Raw genomic sequence first — 19,523 nt, forward strand, 5'->3', positions numbered from 1 at the left:
TGCTGAGATGGTGTAGTAGAGAGGACTTGAGTGTACGTGCGTGTAACTTAGTTAGGTGTAACGTGCGTGTAACTTAGTTAGGTGTAACGTGAGTGTAACTTAGTTAAGTGTAACGTGCGTGTAACTTACTTACGTGTAACGTGCGTGTAACTTACTTAAGTGTAACGTGCGTGTAACTTACTTATGTGTAACGTGCGTATAACTTACTTCTGTGTAACGTGCATGTAACTTCCAACTTATGTGTAACGTGCGTGTAACTTACTTATGTGTAACGTGCGTGTAACTTACTTATGTGTAACGTGCGTGTAACTTACTTATGTGTAACGTGCCCTCGAAGTTTGTTAGGACAAGACGCCAGGATAATCGCTTCGCAGGAAAATAATAACTGGAACGTCACTTGAAAGTTGAGAAGGAATCCAATATTTGAGTGAATGCATAAATAACGTATAATGTTCTGACCGAGAGTAACCTTAGCGTATTTGATATATTAAATAAATTATTTTCAAACGCATGACAAAATAACCAGGAAATACTGTTTATATATTGAAAGGAAAAATATGAGCTCAGGCTAAAGCTTCATCGTATATTTCCCTGAACGGTCATGTCGATTATTAAAATGTTTCAATTTTACGCCTACACCTTAATTTTTCCCCTTCTATGCTACAAATTCATAAAATTAGTTGCACTTTTGATGAAACACGGAAAAAATAGATAGGATTAAAGGGAATAAATTAGCACTCCAGATAATCTTTCTCACTCAGCCTTATTTCCACCTAAAATACGATTTTAAAATATTGAAAAAATGCAGGTCACAAATATTCCCAGATCCCCTAAAATGTTTTCGTAGGTCCCAAATGTTCCAGCACTCAATAATATTTCAGTGTTCTCTCTAATTTCTTTAGATATATTATAGACGGCAAAAATTCAACGATCTGAAAAATTTCTTCAAAGAATTTTCACAATAAAGTGGAATCAAAATTAAGATTTTGCAATATTTTGAAGCTCCTTCCTTGCTTCGAATGCAATTTTACAAGGTTTCCCTTTCTAAATGCTGAAAGTATAGAACCCAATGGATGCATAATCCGTACTGGAAAATAATGTCCGTAACTTAATGATGTATGACCTGTGAAATGTAACTTCTCTATATCTGATGCTCATAAAGAACGGTAAAGCCCGTCAGATTCGAAGCTCACACTGCAAATGTGGATAATTGTGTTCAATCGAGCGTGAGTAATTTATGGGGCCATAAGCTTCAGCATCTCTCTTTCAGCACTCACATACTCACCGCCTTCATAACGAACCCAGTAAATCTTCTCGCTCTTCTAAAAAATCATGAATATCTCAATGACACTCCATTTTAAAATGAAGGACTGCATTGAGCCTTAAAACATGTAATATTTGTGAGATAATACGAAGCAGGAACCATTAAACCTATGTCTACTGGCGGCAACAGTGACCCTATGTCTACTGGCAGCAACAGTGACCCTATGTCTACTGGCGGCAACTGTGACCCTATGTCTACTGGCGGCAACTGTGATCCTATGTCTACTGGCAGCAACTGTGACGCTATGTCTACTGGCGACAACTGTGACCCTATGTCTACTGGCAGCAACAGTGACGCTATGTCTACTGGCGGCAACTGTGACGCTATGTCTACTGGCGATAATAGTGACGCTATGTCTACCGGCGGCAACTGTGACGCTATGTCTACTGGCGATAATAGTGACGCTATGTCTACTGGCGGCAACTGTGACGCTATGTCTACTGGCGGCAACTGTGACGCTATGTCTACTGGCGGCAACTGTGACGCTACGTCTACTGGCGGCAACAGTGACGCAATGTCTACTGGCGGCAACAGCGACCTTATATCTACTGGCGGCAACGCTAGTTACCATTTCGTTTCATCTGACATAAAAAACTTAATCTACATGTAGGCAAAGAGTTAAAGCATAAGTCACCAAAATTCGCGACTAAGTGACAGCAAATCCATGTGATGCATATTATTACTACAGTTCTGCATACACGCTATTTACACACACATGTTATTGTGCAAACTTTAACAGGAAGTTGTTTAGATTTGATGATAAAATAATTAGTTTGTACCACAGTGACCATGGTGTGAAGTTGACAATTTTCCAGAATACGATTAAGTTTCATACGTGGGTTCAAAACACAGTTAATTGTTGTCTTTTGGAATGACGATTATTTCATACGAGAAAGTTGCTATAAAATGTAAGGGTCAGGCCGAAGTCATGTAAAAGTTGCCATAAAGTTGATGGCAGCTGTCAAGAGGTTGGCAACACCGTATGATGACCAGCCATGGTCGCTACAGGTCAGGCAGGATCAACCGCAGGATTTCAATGGCCGGAAGGAGTGGCAGAGGTGATGGGGTGATAGCGTACAGGTCAATCCTTGACCGGAGCTTCGTCGTGACTCAAGTTTAAGTTTCCACACTATGAGGCTAATATTTCTTCTACTAACTATTCTACTATTCAATAAAGTAAACTAATTCGGAAATGAAACTAGAAGTGTGTTAAGTTTCAAAATTAATCTTGAAAATAGAAGCGTGTTAAGTTTTCAAACAATTTATTGATCATATCATAATAGAGATTGATTTACATACAACATAATATTTATCTGGTGAATAATATGTTATTTTTATTCTTAGGTATTTATTAGAATATATATCATTGTAATATATTACATTAGAATTAATAATATATAACGTATATTACAATGGAATTATTTTTTACAGGAAAAAAATTCTCTGACTGCAACATATATACAACAATTCCTGATTTAGTTATGCTCGCAATTGGGAAAAATGTTTCTTTCGGCAACAAGTAGCCTCGGTGCAAGTGAAATTTTAATGCATGTGAACTTTCGTGTTCCAAAACAATAAATAGCAAGCATAATTTTATGTACTTAACACTTTGACTCCGATTGCTTCATCTTGTACTATTATTTAAATTTTTGTACTGTTTTCAAACAAGGTTGCCTGACGGTCATTTTTTCCGGACAAATTCCGTGATTTAGTTTTTTTTCAATTGCGTTGGCCGGCTAAAATTTATGATAGGGGTACTTCCTAATTAAATTTTGAATACTGCAAAAAAAATAAAAAATAGAATTTTTTTAGCGGAACCTACAAATAAACTAGTATATATTCAGTTATCGGCATTTTCTTGCCTTTTTTGTTCTCGGATTTCGCCGATTTTAGGCTACCTGAATTATATACCACTACGTCCTGGAGAAATAGATTTTGTGGTATGCATATGTACCACATCGGAGTCAAAGTATTAAATGTGTTTTTGCTGATGCCATGGCTAATTGCTGCATTAACGGTGCATCATTTAGAAGTAATGTGTCTCTGGCTCACTACTGCAGCAGCGGTGCAGTCTCCAGAAAATCTCTGGTCGCTCAAGAGTCCGCCTTGTTGCGAGAAGCCTGGAATTTAGCCAACGCGGTCGCTCGAAGTATTGATTCACGTACAATTTCTTTTACTATTTTCACTAATTCAGTTCGTTATAAGGAGGCATTTTAGTGACACTTGATTCATAGGCTGTTCAAGCGTTTATGAAATCTTTCTATTAGATCATCATAGAATTTATTATTTAGTGAATTATTCGGTTATCGCTGCTCTCCGCACTAATTTATTGCATTTGCATGCTCATTAATTCTGTTCATGACGATGGTTAGGCTGACTGATTTATTCGACCATAAGAAAAAATATCTAGTATATTTTAGTAACGTTTCAATAAGTCCTATAACTCTACTCCAGCACTTCACTCGTTCATGTATGTTCAAACCCCTTCTCATATTCACATCCCTTCATCCGTTAATTTCCCAGGTAGTATGTCGAATTTTCCCAGCCTAACTATGAACAGCGCGCAGCATTGCTACAGCAGCGTACGTAATTGCTTAACCTATTGTATATCATCGAACTAATATCGCATTGTGAAAACTGCTGATGGTTTTCAATCGGTATGCGAGTGACCGACCACTGCGTGTGAACTGCGGCAGTGCCGCGCTACTGCCGTGCAGTGGCTGGCAGTGGAGTGGCAGTCGTGCTGAAGGGAGGTTGTGTGAGCGACTGCTCTCCAGTGCCGTGTGTTCCCTCGCTGCCGCCGCTTTAGTGTCGAGATATTGAAGAAAGTTCGCTGAACAAATAACGGTCCAGAGTGATTAACTTGACAGTGAAATTGAGGAATGGGTTCTTTATGCCACCTTCTTTTGTCGTGATTTGGTGTCTTACAGATTTTAAAGTCAAGTGTGAGATTAGAGACGGCAAAATTATGAAATTGATTGAAGTGTTGAAACAAAATAAGAAGTAGCAATAACACTCTAGTACGTGCAGCTGAATAATTTCGATTCTCACGTAAGAGGATATTTTAATTTATCCGGCAGCTATTAAGTCTGAGTCTAATATTCAATCGTGTTTTCAAACATTTGGTGCAAAGCAATTAATGGTGACTCGCAATAGCGCCATATCGTCCTAAGTTGTGTTCATTATTTATCGTGTAGCACGAAATCATCACAACATAATTGGATTGCAGGTACTTCTGATTTACAGATTTTTATTTTTCAAACGGAAGAATTAAAAAAATATATTTTTCTTATACCTGGTAATTCTATAATAAATATTTGAACAATAAAACTTTGATTTTGATAAACGTACACACTGATGTGATGTCAGCCAGCAATGAATGAGTCGAGCGAGCGGTCCACTACCAGTCAGATGGTGGCCAGTCGTCCACCGTCCAGACCATGACTAACTTGACCATCGTGGGGCCTGTCCATCGCAGCGGACACCCCCCGCACTGGGCCGCTGAGCACAGCAAGCAGGGTTAGTAGTACAATACTCTACTACTAGCAGGGTTAGTAGTACAATACTCTACTACTAGCAGGGCTAGTAGTACAATACTCTACTACTAGCAGGGTTAGTAGTACAATACTCTACTACTAGCAGGGTTAGTAGTAGAATACTCTACTGTACTACGGGTACAGTACTAATGCTCGATTAATGGTATACTAATTATAACGGGATAGAGTAACGTAAGTTATTATTTGTACCTAACGTAATTAAAAAACTTTAGGAAAATGGGTAAAAATAATTTAGAATTACTGGACACTACAATAATGGATTTTTTTTGTATTTAATTTTCGCAGTTTATTTAAAATGCTTCTATATCGAAATGAATGGCCGTTTGAATGTCAGAAATTTAGCTCATGAGTTTTTACATTTTTGGATTATGAACTTGGGATGAGATTATGTCGAGATGGAAGTGCCCACGAGATTTATGTACTTAATTATTGGGTGCAGTGACAGAGAAAATATTTCAACTTGCGAATGATTTCCCCGACAAAGCTTCCGAATGGCTCGCTTTTACGGAATCGCCCGATCATTCTTAATTAGTATAATAAATTTGTTAATCCTAGTTCGGTAATGGCAACTGTATTTCTAAAAGTATTGAAGTATGACTGCGTTAAACGATAAACTAGTATTGGAATATAACCATGGAAATCTATTAACAACCTGATGCAAGTTCACTTAATTTATTAGCATTGTTCTAGGAATTCGGCGTTATGATGATACGTTCATTTGCTAAAAAGCTCATTATTTTACCATTCATAAAAAATTTTTTATACAACTGTCTAACAATTTTGACATATATGGATAATAATATTAAATAAAATTTGAAATTGTTCCCTGGTAATTTAATTTAGTTAATATACGAACGAATTCATGAATGAAATAAATTTGAGCCTAAAGTATGCCGCAACCAATTAGCGTCTTCAGGGTAATTCCATTACGTCGTCCATTCTTCAGAGAAATAATGTTACAACTTTCACGCATCCGCTTTCTAGCGTTAGGTTAGTACGTCGACGGCCGTTGAATGACGTGCGTTCAGATACATAGAAGAGATTAAATCTATGACAAAAAATTTAATTCAAATATGTTTCTGGAAATCATTTCTTAAAAGTTGTAAAGTTTGCGCTAAAGAAAACAATAACACAAAATGTGTCTGTCCAATTTATTTTGACTTCCTTTACTCTCCTTGATTACTCGAATTTAAAGAGGTTCTCGATGTAACTTCGAAGTTACTCTACAATATTGTTATACTTGAATTGGTAGCATGAGATGCTTGGTGATGAATTTTGTAACGGTCATTTGGTCTTTATAGTGATTTTTCTATGTGTCGCCTCGAAAATACAGGTTATTGGGACTTCATCACTGATGTACTTACACTGTGGAGGCCTATAGTTAACAAATGTTCAAGCTTCGGTGTTCGCTTGTCACTCTAATTACCAGTTGAAAACTCAGTGTAATGTGAGGCCTTCTAGGTGCGCCAATAATAACACATTCAAAATTCACTAGGCGCGAATCACGTACAGTACGTCGTGAAAATTTATTTCATTAAATAATGACGAACAACGGTGTCATGTGCAAACGATCCCGAATATAAATTGAAATTATTAATGGACTTAAGGTAGCTTTAATATGCAGTCTATATTTCGTACTGACCTTCGAAGTTAAAGCTCAAATTCTTGCAATATGAATGATTCATTATATAGATTAAAATGAATATTCATCGGAAGTTTTTTAAGCACTGAAATGGACTATAATTGAGTGAAGGGCCATGAGTGCTCCAGATGCAGGCGATGAGATCATCTCTGCAGCCAGCAATGCTCGGCGCGCTACCTGCCCTGTACACCCAGAGGTCACGTGTTAACCAATCAACTTTAGCGGCAATTAAAAGCTTGCCCTAACATACTATCTCCTTTAATAATAGGACTATCTGTTGTTAATCCGTGATCTGCCACTGATGAACTAGAGAACGCAGAATTATTCTCAGGTTCATTAATCATTTATATTTCTCAAAAATATGCCTCATATTTTCCTAATGGCTGTATCGTTGATACAAACGTGTCTTGACACATAGAAATTTCTATCTGCTTTACAATACAGAACTCTTTTGCTAATAAGTATCAAGAAGAATGCGCTTGTGCGCCATATAAATGAATAATAAGTCTATGAATTATACGATGTTGACGTTACTTTATAAGATGACATGTGGCCGCTGCAATGCGAAGATATGCAAGAGGTTTGAGGTCATTTACAATAGGAATTTCCTTTATTTCCTCGCTAAAAACAGAAAATATCCAACCATCTAATGCAGGGTTCCTGTATATAAGGATATTTTTTTAATGGAGCAAGTATATTATTTGAGTTTTCTTCGGGTTTCTGCATCGTACAAATTAAAAATAAAACAATTATATATAAACTAAAACGATACGACTTCCATCGGCTTCCGTTTGATTATTACATTAGGTACTCATGCACTCCTCAGGTATAGAAGGAGTTAGAACGGCTTCCAATCAACAAAATAACGGAGCAGTTTGTCTGTGGTATAAATTACATGAAAATTCAGTCCACTACGGGAAGTTTACATGAATAATACCGTCTACTCTTGCTTACAATATCACTCTGATGTAGATTTGCAAATTGAAAGAAATATATTTCGGCGTATCTCTTTATTTTATCTTTAATTTAAGTGCAAAGTTATAGATTCGTGAGACTCTTGAGATCCTGAATTGAAAACAGCAAATTATGATGAAAGTCTTCAGTAATAATTAGCAAGTTTACGACAAATCATAAGCAATATTTGAATATTATTGAAGAAATTTTGAGTGATTTTGAACTCTATGGCCTCAGAGGCCACGGGTGACTTCATCACGCAGCGCCTCACGCAGCGCCTCACGCACCGCGCAAAGGTCGCGCCTCGTGTCCACACGCACGTGGCGGCGCTACGCAAGCGTATACGCCAGCGAAAGGTCACGCAATTGCGTATGTCCACTGAAAATTTCGTGTTTGCTTCATAATAGTTTATGGCTGCGGAAAAATACGAAGGTATTAGTTTCTGTATTCAATGCTTGCTTTTTAACACATTTGAATGGCAACTACATGGCAGCGTGTACCACCCATCCATACATCATTTGCTTGTAAAATTAGTTGGAGAGAACAAGTAAGGTGAGGCATTCGAATGTTACAAGGGGAAACAACATTATTTTTATTTTCTACTTACCGTAAGTCATTCAAGATCAGCTGGCTTAATCTCAAGTGTCCTACCATATTATACTTCGATCAGTATAGAGTATAATAACAAATAACAGAAGATGCTATGCATCTGAATATTGCATGCCTGCGCGTCAGGAGCTGAAACGAGAAAATTGGTAAGTTTTGATACTGCAATAAAATATGAAACTAATGTACTATTTGAGGATATAATAAAATTATTAGTTCTAAATTATGTTTCTGCGAGTACTAACCACAAATTCTGATCGGCACTAAATCAAATTGTACATCAGATGACAGCCTCAATGCATTATTTATGAAGAGTTATCGTCATTATTCTCAGATGAATTACGGTGCAGTTCAAGCGATTTATTTTTTAATATTCAAAACCAGAAATATAACTCACAAAAGAAGGATGCGCCATACTTTACAATGAAAGTAACTTGAGAGAAAATGTAAAAGCTATTCAAGACATTCTCGATCTGGAATTGGCAAGCCGGACATTAACTACAAAAAATTGTGAGACAACATTATTCAACATTATTCATCACAGACACAAGGCTGTCGGAGCTCACAACAGCGCATAGTATATATAGCCTGGGCCTGCAACCTGAAAACTATTGTGTTACTTGAATTCGGATTGTATCTGCTCTGAAAACGAAAATGGCAAAGAAAACTTTGGAGAAATCAAAATTTGCCGCAAAGGCTTATACGTTTTGCTTGTGTTCTATTTTTTAAGATCTGCGGAGCTTGTACGTTTATGGTTTATTGAAATTATTAGAAGTCGGTATTGCCACAATAATAAAGACTAATTTATATATACAGAGAGAGTTAATATATAATAGACCAAAAATTGTAAAATGGAGCAAACTGCTTCCAGCAAATGCTGATGAAGCCAGCGGCAACACGTCTTAGGCTGGACGGCTATATAGCTTTGTTCAATATTCGTTTGCTATGCCACTTGTTCATGGGAGGAATTACGAGCAGCATATATACAGTGCTGCTGGACCCCACATTTACTTCGTTTGCTCCGCTTCGAAGAAGCCAATTTACTTCGTTTCCGCTGTTATTGTGGATTTTCTTATTGTCACGGGTGCTCCAATTGCCAGAAAATACGACGTCCTATGACAAAAAGAAGACAATTTTGCAGGCGTACGTATAGGAGGCATGTAAATGGATACGTGTAAATGGTTGCATGGAATAAGAAACAGGAGCTGCATACTGGGGAGATGTAAAACTCGTGTAGAACAGAACAATTATTCCCGTTTATGGAGGGAATCATCGTTGCAGATATTTCCTCTGCTACATCTTATGGCTTGTACATTATACTTTCATGCCTGAGATCTGCCTTAAATGCTCCACTCGAAAACACGAATATAGTCTCCTGCCTGCGCGAGAAACGAAGACACATATTTTACACTTGAATACACATATTTTATGCTCTCTTGTTCATTAGTCGTGTAGCTTTCAAATGCGAGAGTGTCTTGCGGAGCCCAGCAATTTAATAATTGATAATGCAACAATTCTTTCTATAAACTATACATTTCCCATTAAAATGAAGAAGGTATGTAAAAACGTAATCAAAGATTTGTAAACAATTTGCTGAACCGTTATTAAATGCACTGTTGATAGTAAATGTTGCAACAGCAGTGTACGCGTCCCTTGAATTCTTGCCTTCATCTCTCATCACTTAGGGAACATACGCGGCCTGACTTCTTGAATGACTTGTTATTTCTAGCTTGAATGCGCATAAATTATCACGATTTTATTAATAAATACATTGACATAGCGGTGTTAATATCGACGCCATAAGCCATGCAATGTGTTTAGTATAGATATTCTCATTTAGGTTGTACTGTAAAAAAAGTACGCGCGCTCAAACCTTTGTAAAAAAGGTCCAAACCTAATTCCATATACAAAATAAAATCTTTAAAATGTTGCTTTCACGTTGGTTATGCTTGGATGAGGTGAGTTGAATCAGACTAAGCTGACGTGTCACGTATCGCGTGACCGGCAAGCACGTAAGCTCTCCAGCCATCACGTGCTCCGCTCTCACTCCACGTGACTGTACCCAAGTGGGTGAAAAACTCCCCGCCCTCCCCCACACGTGACCACTGCAAGCTCCCTCACTGACCGCTCTGCTGATAAGCTACCATAGCCCCCACCCTCCCAAGGCTTACAACTAGACGCTTCCATCTGACACGACTGATAGATTTGTTAAAAATTGCTTAGAGAATTAAAGGTAGAGGGATGTAGTACAGAAAACGATAGATGTAATGATGACTTTTGGATGTATTAAAGACTGCATGATGTGTTGGCGACTGTAAGATGACAATGTACAACGTATGAAACGTTGTGGCTGTGACGAGTTCTCGCTACCTCTACACTAATAGTAAATGCAACACTACATATAAAGCGCGCCGTAACATTTTGATTCTTTATGCATTGCGTATTTAGATCATCGGTTTTAGCAGCAGCGGTTTAAGATGTCGAAAAAATTCAATTTCAAGAAAACATCATTTGTTTTCCTATATGAGTTGGCTGCTACCGTTTCTAGTATTAAACAGTTTTAAGTGCCATTTCGCTACGGCTGTTGTTTCTTTTTGTTCTCTATGATTATTATTTTAGTTTGCTCGCTATCATTTAAGTTTTCGTATTCCTAGTTCCGGTTATTTCACGATACATACAACTAATCAACCATGATTATTGAATGCTTTAAGAATACTCAAATTTTATTACTATATGATGGGTGCAAAAAATTCTGGAACATTAATTTTATAATTCTTCTGTAACTTCGTGACATTTGCGTCGCATAAATGTCGTGTTCTTCAATTCCTGCAGAGAGCTGGCGAGAGCAAAGTTCGCCATCGTCTGAGCGTGACATGCCCGACACCAGCGATACCCCCTCACCGACCTCCAAATCTCCCTCGACCTCCTTGGCTTCTAAGGCCCTCAAGCGGACCCAGGCCAAAGATAGGGCCCGTAAACCCCAAGAGGAAAATAAAACTGGGGCGGACAATTCCCGTTTAACCCCCAACAACGCAAGGTCTCCGAGTGTCTCCCCAAAATCCCCCTCGGTTACTCTCCCTCAAGTGCCCTCATCCCGTGCCGGCAGTTCCCCTCATCCCGATTTCCCATCACCGGCTTCCCTGAACTCCACCTGCTTCAGCCCTGTCCCCATGGGTGGGCTGGGGATACCTGGGCTACCTGGGACACTGGGGTCCATGGGGTTGTTTGGGGGCGACGCAGGACGCAACCCCGCCAACTCGATGCCGCGGAGCTGTTCTGATCTCATGCGCTCCATGGCCGCCAAGTACAACAACAACACCAATAGCCCGCTGCAGTAAGTCGACAAAAACTTAATGTTTATCCAATAAATTGTAATTTTGTATCGTTGAATAAATAATGTAGAATAAAATAAATCGAATGAAAAATTACATCAATGCTTGGGACTGTCGACACTTTAGTTAATCACGTTTCAGTATTGCAGGGTGATCATCTATACCCTAAATAAGGTCAATCAAATATCTTATTGTTTGTTTAATTAAATTTGTTCAATTTTGTGCTTGCAGGTTTTATGCCAACACGCCCCTCAACGGCTATCACCGGCCACCGATCCAACCCGTGGCATTTTCATCGACTGGATTCTTACCAAATCTTCCAAGTGATGGCACTTCATCTCCCATCCAGTCCCAGAGAACGATGGAGTCCCACATTAAAACCCCAGAGTCTTCCCCAAAAAGAAGTGTTGCGGGTGGCGGATTGTCTTCAGGTATCCCACAGCATTTACTCTCGCCCAATAATTTTGCGGGCTTGGGGTCGAATCCTCTACTAGAACTTTCCTCCACCCAGGTCCTGATCAACATGGTTCGCAATGCCTCGACTTTGCATCAAAATCAACTCCATAAAACGTCGTCTGAAATACAAAACCAGCAAAAATTTCAGAACCAGTTGCTCCTTCAGCATCAACAGCAACTTCACCAACAGCAGCTTCAGCAGCAAAAAGACAAGCTGCAATCATTTCAGAAGCAAATCAACGCCGATGAATCGCGGCAGGGTTTAAAAATGTTGGAAAATTCTCGAGGTCTCAAACGTCCTGCACATTCATCCTCACCTTTGGATTTGTCTGCCGCGGTTCCCAGCAAGTATGTTAGGACCTCCGAGTCCGACATCAATGTCGAAGACGACGAAACTCCAGCGCCACGCTCATCACAAGACGATGATACACCAGCACCACGGACATCACCTGCGGTCACCATCTCCCCTGTTCATGTCAAGAATGAACAGCCGTGCAGGTCACCATGCCAACGACATATTTATCCATTTGAAACCAAAGAAAATTCGCTCACTTGGTCTGTCGACGATGTTTACGATTTCGTCCGAAGTATCGACATTTGCGCTGAGTATGCAGAGGTAAGTCGTAAGTAATTGTGCGCTAATTCTGTAAGTGCAGCAACATATTGTTGTTGAGAGAAAACTTTTACTTGTTTTGTCGACCTACGTATTGATCAATTTGCTTTCAAACTTTTTCGAAATTTTTTGGATATCTGATCCATATTTGATCATTTTGCGATTGTATTACATTCAATTGGTCAAATAACTCTTTTTTTATTCAGAATTTCAGAGACCAGAGGATAGACGGAGCGTGTCTGCTGCTCTTGAGTGAATCTCATCTCACGGGCAGCCTCAAAATGAAGCTCGGCCCGGCCCTGAAACTCCGTTCTTTTCTAGCTTTAAGAAATCAAGCCCAGCAGCCATCGTTCGCCAGTATGCCTCATTACCCTGGGTTTCCACGTTCCTGCACCCACTGCAACTCCAACACCATCAGCAATAACAACAACAACAATAATTACGGATTTAATCAATCTCTAATCAATAATAATAATAACAATAATGGTTTAACTGACCATCACCATAAGAAACAAATGAGTTCGTCATTCCCCGAAGCATCGCCTCCCCAGAGCCGCAGCAGCGCCGTCAGCCCAGAGAGCGGCGCCCCCTCTCTTAGCTCGCCGCTGCAGACGCGTGACAGCGGCTCCCCCATGACGCTGGACGCCAGGCAGTCGGCCGCTGTCGAGTAACTCTCGTACCCAGTGAAAATTCTGATCAGCTTCTGATTTGGATTACCAAGACCTGGGGCGACTCTAAATTTTGTCAGGGTAGTAATTCCGATAATAACTCAAAAGATTTGTCATTACATTAAGATGTGCCTTCAAAATAAAGCCGCCATTATTATTTTTTTTGCACCAGCAGAAGTAAATGTGAATTCAGAGGTAGCTACTGGCTGTTAAATGGGCCCCTGCCAATAAAATTTTAAGCAAATTAACCTCAGCAAAAGTAAAATAACTAAGTAGGATGTATACAAATGGCACTTTGTTTGGAAAATTTAATGATTTAATTGTCAAATGATTTAATTGTGTATCGAGAGAGAGTTCCTGGATAAGCAATCATGACTCATAACAATCTTCATCCAAAGTTTCGATTACTTTACGCAGTAAAAAAGTGTCTAATAACAAACAATTGTTCATAGTAATATTTCAGTCTGTCAAACTAAGCTCAATTGATCGATGGCTCATTCCGTTCATTTTTACCAGTTGATAAAAATTGAAAGTGATACACTTTATTACGGGGTTCCTGCCCTTAGAAAGCTTATATGAAAGACATATTGTTGCATTAATTGCTATTTATTCCCATAGACCTGTACATACATGTACAAGTGGTGATATTCGCTTATTGTGAATAAGGCTTGACTATTTTCTGCGTTTTCGCACGTGATGTCCCATGCAGCGGACAGCGCAGGTAGTCCACTGGAAGCGTAGCAATTTTCTTCGTGGTTACGAAACTGGGAAAAAAACAATACAAAATGAGAAATGGTGAATTTTCTGGCTATTTTCTTTGCTGTTAAATTTTTTACAAAATAATATAATGACTTCATTCAGGAATTATATGATGCATGAATAATTTTCAATAATTTCACGCATTTGGTTTAGAACGATGTTTATTAAATGATGCAATACTTAAAATACTATTATTATTTGTAATTAGACTTGACACACTATGTAAATAGTGCCACTGTGGTCGGGAGATTGCAATATTAGTTCGTAAGGATTAATGTTCATAAAAGACTTTAATGTTGTTACCTTCGTTTATGAGTTTAAGAAACCCATTCAGTAGAAAACTATATACTTTACCGCAATCTTTAAGTATTGAAAATTTGGCGCAAAAACATAATTTAATATGATAGTATTTATATTGACAATATTTAAGTCAAAAAATGATTTTCTCAGAATCAATCCGGTCTACCTGATAGTTTTGCTGATAGAATAAAAGTAGCAATAGGGTGTCATTGCCTCTTCAAATACACTGTATTTATTTTATTTATTTTACGACTTCTTTAAGAAACGCCGGCTCGAGTTTCGCCGGCTCTCACTCATTCCTTAAATCCTTTAATTGCCGGGAAAGTAATGTCGGAAAAATGTCACTTATGTTAAAGAAATTGTATGAATTTATCTCATTTTTTTCAATGTCAATGAAAAATTTTTATTGTTAGACTCTTCAATGCATGCCGTCTTCGTCATGCGAATAATAATATTCACAACTTATCACGTAATTTGTTTGTAGTTGCGATCTGAATTGTTCGCACTTAAAATGAGAATCGTTTGCACTAATGAGAGCGTGAAGCGTCGGTGGGAGAAGTTTCAACCCACAGTAATATTTGCTTGTTATTCTGATAACCAATTACTTGAGAACTCAACACTGAAATATTTCATTAATCTACTCCCTTGAATTTAGCTGCTGCGCAGGAGATTACGTCTGATCGCGTGGCTCCCAGCTGACGTGGCTGTTAGGAGTAGGTTAACAATTCGAGACCACACAGCATCGCTTGTGCGGATCGGAATGTGGCAGCAGAGAAGCAGGAAGATGAAAATAACACCGGCGCGCATCAACATGTCCAAGTAGGTTCATTAGAGCAGGGACGTTATATTATGTTACCTTCGTCGGTGCAGTGCCGTATCCTAACAAAGTAACCAAGTTTATTAGAGCAGGACATAAGTGAAACATACCTAAACTGTTGCGGTCGGGAATTTTTGATTAAATCGTGTCTAGAAATGCATCAGAATCAAGCATAATTGCAAGTGAAGAGACAATAAGGATACGACTTTTATTATTCACAATTCGGAAGAAGAAAGACGGCAAGCCCAGAAGACATAGTTTTAGTTCGTTGTATTTTAACGGGTCTGAGTTTTACTGAAATAAAGTGTATGAAATTATTGTAAAAAGGCAGCGCAGATATTCATGTGATGGCTCTTGTATTATATCTATTAATAATAACTTGTAAACTGATTGTTATTTGACAAAATAAATTATTGAACTATTTTGTCTTTTCAAGACCTTATCCTTCATATTTTTAACGGGAATAGTTCATTACGAATTTTTCTATTAATTAAATTTATAATATATTTTGTAATTCTCTGTTCAAAAAAATTCCAACAACAAATCGTGCCGGTGACCGCAGTGATGCCGTGCAGCCTCTGGGGTCAGAGGTCACCAGCAAAGTCAACGCGCCTGATTGCCACACTTCACGTTTTCACTTTCTTGTTTCCAATTTTGTGCCAATAATTAAACTCGTGTTTCTTTTGGGCGGTACTCATCTATAAAATTCGTAGTAGCTGTTTCAATGGCCATCCGCCAGCAATGGAGAAGTGACAAAATTTTCACCGGGTTAGTAATTATTACGTAAACGATTTTTTACGAGAAAACAGGTTATCGTAGCTCCAGCAATGGTTAATACTGTTTTCAGATTCTACAGCTCCGGCAGGGTGAACGGCTTATGGTTTTAGTGACGATTGACGCTAGTAATTAAGTTAATATGTGAGGGATACAGCAGCATTGGTTGTGAAGACCGCCACCTGTTCCTTATCTCAGTTTGCTGCGGCGCTGATAGAAACTCGTCCTGTTCTAACATCATAATTGTGTGTGTGTGCTTTGTTGAAGGTGAAACTTCATCATTGGGAATATAGCTGGTCCCTTGTAGCTTCAATAGAAATATCAAAGGAGGCAGTACAACTAGAAACGGCGAAGGCAATAAATGACATGAAAGCGTAATATTTTGCAAATAATTCCCATATTCTTAACAAATTAGCGCACCATCATTTAGTATTTGCGTCTTGCATGAAAAGTCCATAAGGAGCAAATGGTCTGATTTACCATTAGTTTAGGAATATCGCTGCTGTGTGACTTTTCTAAAGAGGATTTTTTGACTAAAAACTTAGACTTTCATCTATCGAGTTGCGGCGATTTGCGTGTTCGGCGCGTAAAGAAGTCCAATCTCTGGACGCGAAAATATATCCGCCTCCTAAAAGAGGGAAAAATGATTTGAAAGAGCTCAGCATTCAGGAGAATATTTTAGTGTAGCTGCCGTGATATCTCACGATGGAAACAAAATGAATGTCTTACCAAAAAAAGTGACGAGTTTCAGAACGAATTTCAAATTAGAGAGCACTAATTAGTTAAAACTCAGGCTCAAATTCATAAACAGAATATATGATTTTATAACGAATGTGTTAGATCATTCTAAATCTGTCTATTATTATGACAAATTTCCATAACAAAAAATCAAGTGAAGGAAATCAGGCGATCAATATATCGTGTATAATTAACATGAGATCGCGGTCAGTCAACAAACTTAACGGCAGAAACATTTACAGTACGATGACAAAACCTTTCTTCACCATCAGTAACGATTATAAAAACGTGTATGGATTAGTTCCAATTGTGCGTGGAGGAGACAAGCAGACTAAAATACAAACGAAACAAAAATATGGAATCAAACTCAAAATTTTGGTTGGCATATTTTCAGGTCGTTTAACCGGCGGGCGGCCGTCGTTCATTTTGTTCGTTACGAATCATCCCTTTACAGGTGTCGTCCCTTCACAGATGTACAAGATGTTTCATTAGGAGTCGCTGGCCTGCTCCGATGTACAAGACATTTCGTGAATTCCGTCTTTAAATTTTTAGAGCGCAAATATCGACACCTAAGAATTTTATCATATGCTACATTCTTCACGGCATTGAATTATCGGATATAATTGAAAATTAGAGCAAAAGATTTAAAGCGTCGCTGGCTATTTGTTGGCCTCTTATGAGACACTTATAATTATACAATGAGCAAACTGCCCCTCTCTCTCGTTACAAACTCCGCTCCAAATGTCAAGCACCAAATATCGAAAATAGTACCCATGTCTTTTTGCTTAGCTCTACGCGAAATCTTTTATATAACAAGGCATCGTACCTCACAATGCTTCGTCGGGTGCAGAAAACGTCCATTCAAGTGCCCTGGTAACGATAATTTATGTGTTATATTTACGCGGTTTCTGTTATCGGCCATCTGATTTTACAAGAGATCGTTGGTGTCGGCGCGACGCTGCGTTTCACACAAAGCCTTAAGCTCGGCGACGTTATTTAAACGTCCCCCACAAAGAGGTTATTCAAATGAACGCTTCAATGGCCACTAACATGACTAACCGGAGGCTGATGCCCCACACGAAGTGCTCTGTGTTAGGCTCGTATTTGGAGGAAATATTTACGATCTGGATTGACTTAACGATTTTTTTCGTTTCAAATACTTACCTTTACTTATTAGGAGGGGCTGATATATGAGTAAGCTGACATAGCCAAAGTTATGTGGTCAGTATTTTAAGCAATTAAACTTTGCTTCTTCTTATTCTTATATGACCTGACGAGCTCGGCCTACTGAGCTGACAGCACGAGTAAATATACAGTATTAACATGCAATGGTGGAACTAAAAGTTACATTTCAGGAGCTGGGTCGAGCGTGTTAATTTTAAAATTTAAAAAGGTAAAATTATTTGCGACTTACATTTTGTGAAGAAAATCTAATTTCTGATGAGGTGTCATAGTGACTGAGAAAGTACGCCTGTAATCAATTGTAATATCTAACTGCAATAACTACACCATATTTTTGTGAACCACCAAAAAATAAATAATGCATAGTCGATTTGCCTGTGGGGAATTATTGATGGCAGCAAGATGACTGCCCGTGATTATAAATGTGTACGCAATAAATGTGTATGACACATGCCATATATTAGTATTAGCAGCATCCTCATCAAGCTCTATCACTTGCTTTCCATTCTGAATTTCTTTTCTATTGGCAGGCTTTGTGTTGATTTGAATTAGTTGCAGCTAAAATAGATTCACGACTTCCACGTACCATGATTTTATTCCACGGCGATCTGGCGCAAAGTCCCGTAATTGATTAAGATGCTCTACAGTCTACGATGATGGCACGTTGAGCTCGATCATGGACAGCGGCTCTTGAATTTCCAAATTGCAAGATATTGATGTCTGTTGAAACTGGTGAAAAGAAACGAATATATAATAGGCACAAGGCTGCATGCTTTAAAAATCTCATACACGAAATTAATAGTACATTTCATGTATCGTTTGGAAATCTCTAAGCAACTACGTACTTTTAGTACTCTTAGTTTACACGCTGTAAATTTTATATTAAGTTCGGTGCTCCGAGCCTATTAGTCCACCGGTAGAAATTATCTTATCGAAATGAAATGCGCAGACCGACAGGCGAACCTGACGAACAGGAAGAAGAACTCGCCTGTCGGAAGAAGAGAAGCGGACGCTTCTCTTCTTCCTGAGCTGTTGACCAAGAGGCAGACTCAACAGCGACGCGGAATTCACTTCTCTTATCTATTTGGCAGGCTTGGTGTTGCAACCGAAACCAGTGCCTGTTTTAAGCGGCAGGCCAAGTTACCAGCACTGCGGCACATCAGAGGCCACTGTCTTATTTTAGTGGCCGGCAAGTTACCAGCACTGCGACACATCAGAGGCCACTGTCTTATTTTAGTGGCCGGCAAGTTACCAGCACTGCGACATATCAGAGGCCACTGTCTTATTTTAGTGGCCGGCAAGTTACCAGCACTGCGACACATCAGAGGCCACTGTCCTATTTAAGTGGCAGGCCAAGTTACCAGCACTGCGACACATCAGAGGCCACTGTCCTATTTAAGTGGCAGGCCAAGTTACCAGCACTGCGACACATCAGAGGCCACTGTCCTATCTATGTGGCAGGCCAAGAAATGCATTCTGTGGCAAACAAGGATCCACAGCCCTCTTGTCTGTGACAAGTTTCCAGCAATGTGGCGTTACAGAACACTGTCTTATCTAAGTTTCTGTGCAAATGGCAAGCGCCGCGGCGCAACAGTGGCTACGCGCCACCGCCCAGCCTAATGAGAGCGGCGCGCGTGGGAGTAGCGCTCTCGTTAGGCAACACCTCAAATCGCGCGCGTCAACGCGCCATGAAGTCGAACAAGTGCACGGCACAACTAGTGTAGCTTACACTGGTTGTGCTATCAGATTATGCGGTACCTCAGCAATGTAGAGCATCGAGGCTTTTTGCGGAGAAGACTTT

At 39.1% G+C, this 19,523-nt stretch overlaps 2 protein-coding genes across 2 annotated transcripts; both read left to right on the top strand.

The window, feature by feature from the left end:
* The first annotated feature begins 1,433 nt into the window (after window positions 1-1,433).
* Window positions 1,434-1,934, top strand: LOC108678909 (uncharacterized transmembrane protein DDB_G0289901-like). The gene has a single exon (XM_018167406.1). It carries the CDS (start codon window positions 1,434-1,436, stop codon window positions 1,932-1,934), a length of 501 nt encoding a protein of 166 aa, XP_018022895.1.
* Window positions 1,935-4,628: 2,694 nt separating this feature from the next.
* LOC108678911 lies at window positions 4,629-15,441 on the top strand. Its single transcript, XM_018167408.2, has 4 exons — window positions 4,629-4,843; window positions 10,916-11,417; window positions 11,647-12,487; window positions 12,691-15,441. The coding sequence occupies exons 1-4, from the start codon at window positions 4,765-4,767 to the stop codon at window positions 13,153-13,155; spliced, it is 1,887 nt and encodes a 628-aa protein (XP_018022897.1). The 5' UTR covers window positions 4,629-4,764; the 3' UTR covers window positions 13,156-15,441.
* The last annotated feature ends 4,082 nt before the right edge of the window (window positions 15,442-19,523 follow it).

The sequence above is a fragment of the Hyalella azteca genome, unplaced genomic scaffold (assembly GCF_000764305.2).
Source record: "Hyalella azteca isolate HAZT.00-mixed unplaced genomic scaffold, Hazt_2.0.2 contig7984, whole genome shotgun sequence".
Classification (NCBI taxonomy): Eukaryota; Metazoa; Arthropoda; class Malacostraca; order Amphipoda; family Hyalellidae; genus Hyalella; species Hyalella azteca.

What these genes read in the sequence shown, in the direction of transcription:
- LOC108678909 (XM_018167406.1), top strand. Translation starts at nt 1,434, where the DNA reads ATGTCTACTGGCGGCAACAGTGACCCTATGTCTACTGGCAGCAACAGT.
- LOC108678911 (XM_018167408.2), top strand. Translation starts at nt 4,765, where the DNA reads ATGACTAACTTGACCATCGTGGGGCCTGTCCATCGCAGCGGACACCCC. An exon ending in CGCTGAGCACAGCAAGCAGG is followed by an intron (nt 4,844 to 10,915) that starts GTTAGTAGTACA and finishes CAATTCCTGCAG; the next exon opens with AGAGCTGGCGAGAGCAAAGT. An exon ending in AACACCAATAGCCCGCTGCA is followed by an intron (nt 11,418 to 11,646) that starts GTAAGTCGACAA and finishes TTGTGCTTGCAG; the next exon opens with GTTTTATGCCAACACGCCCC.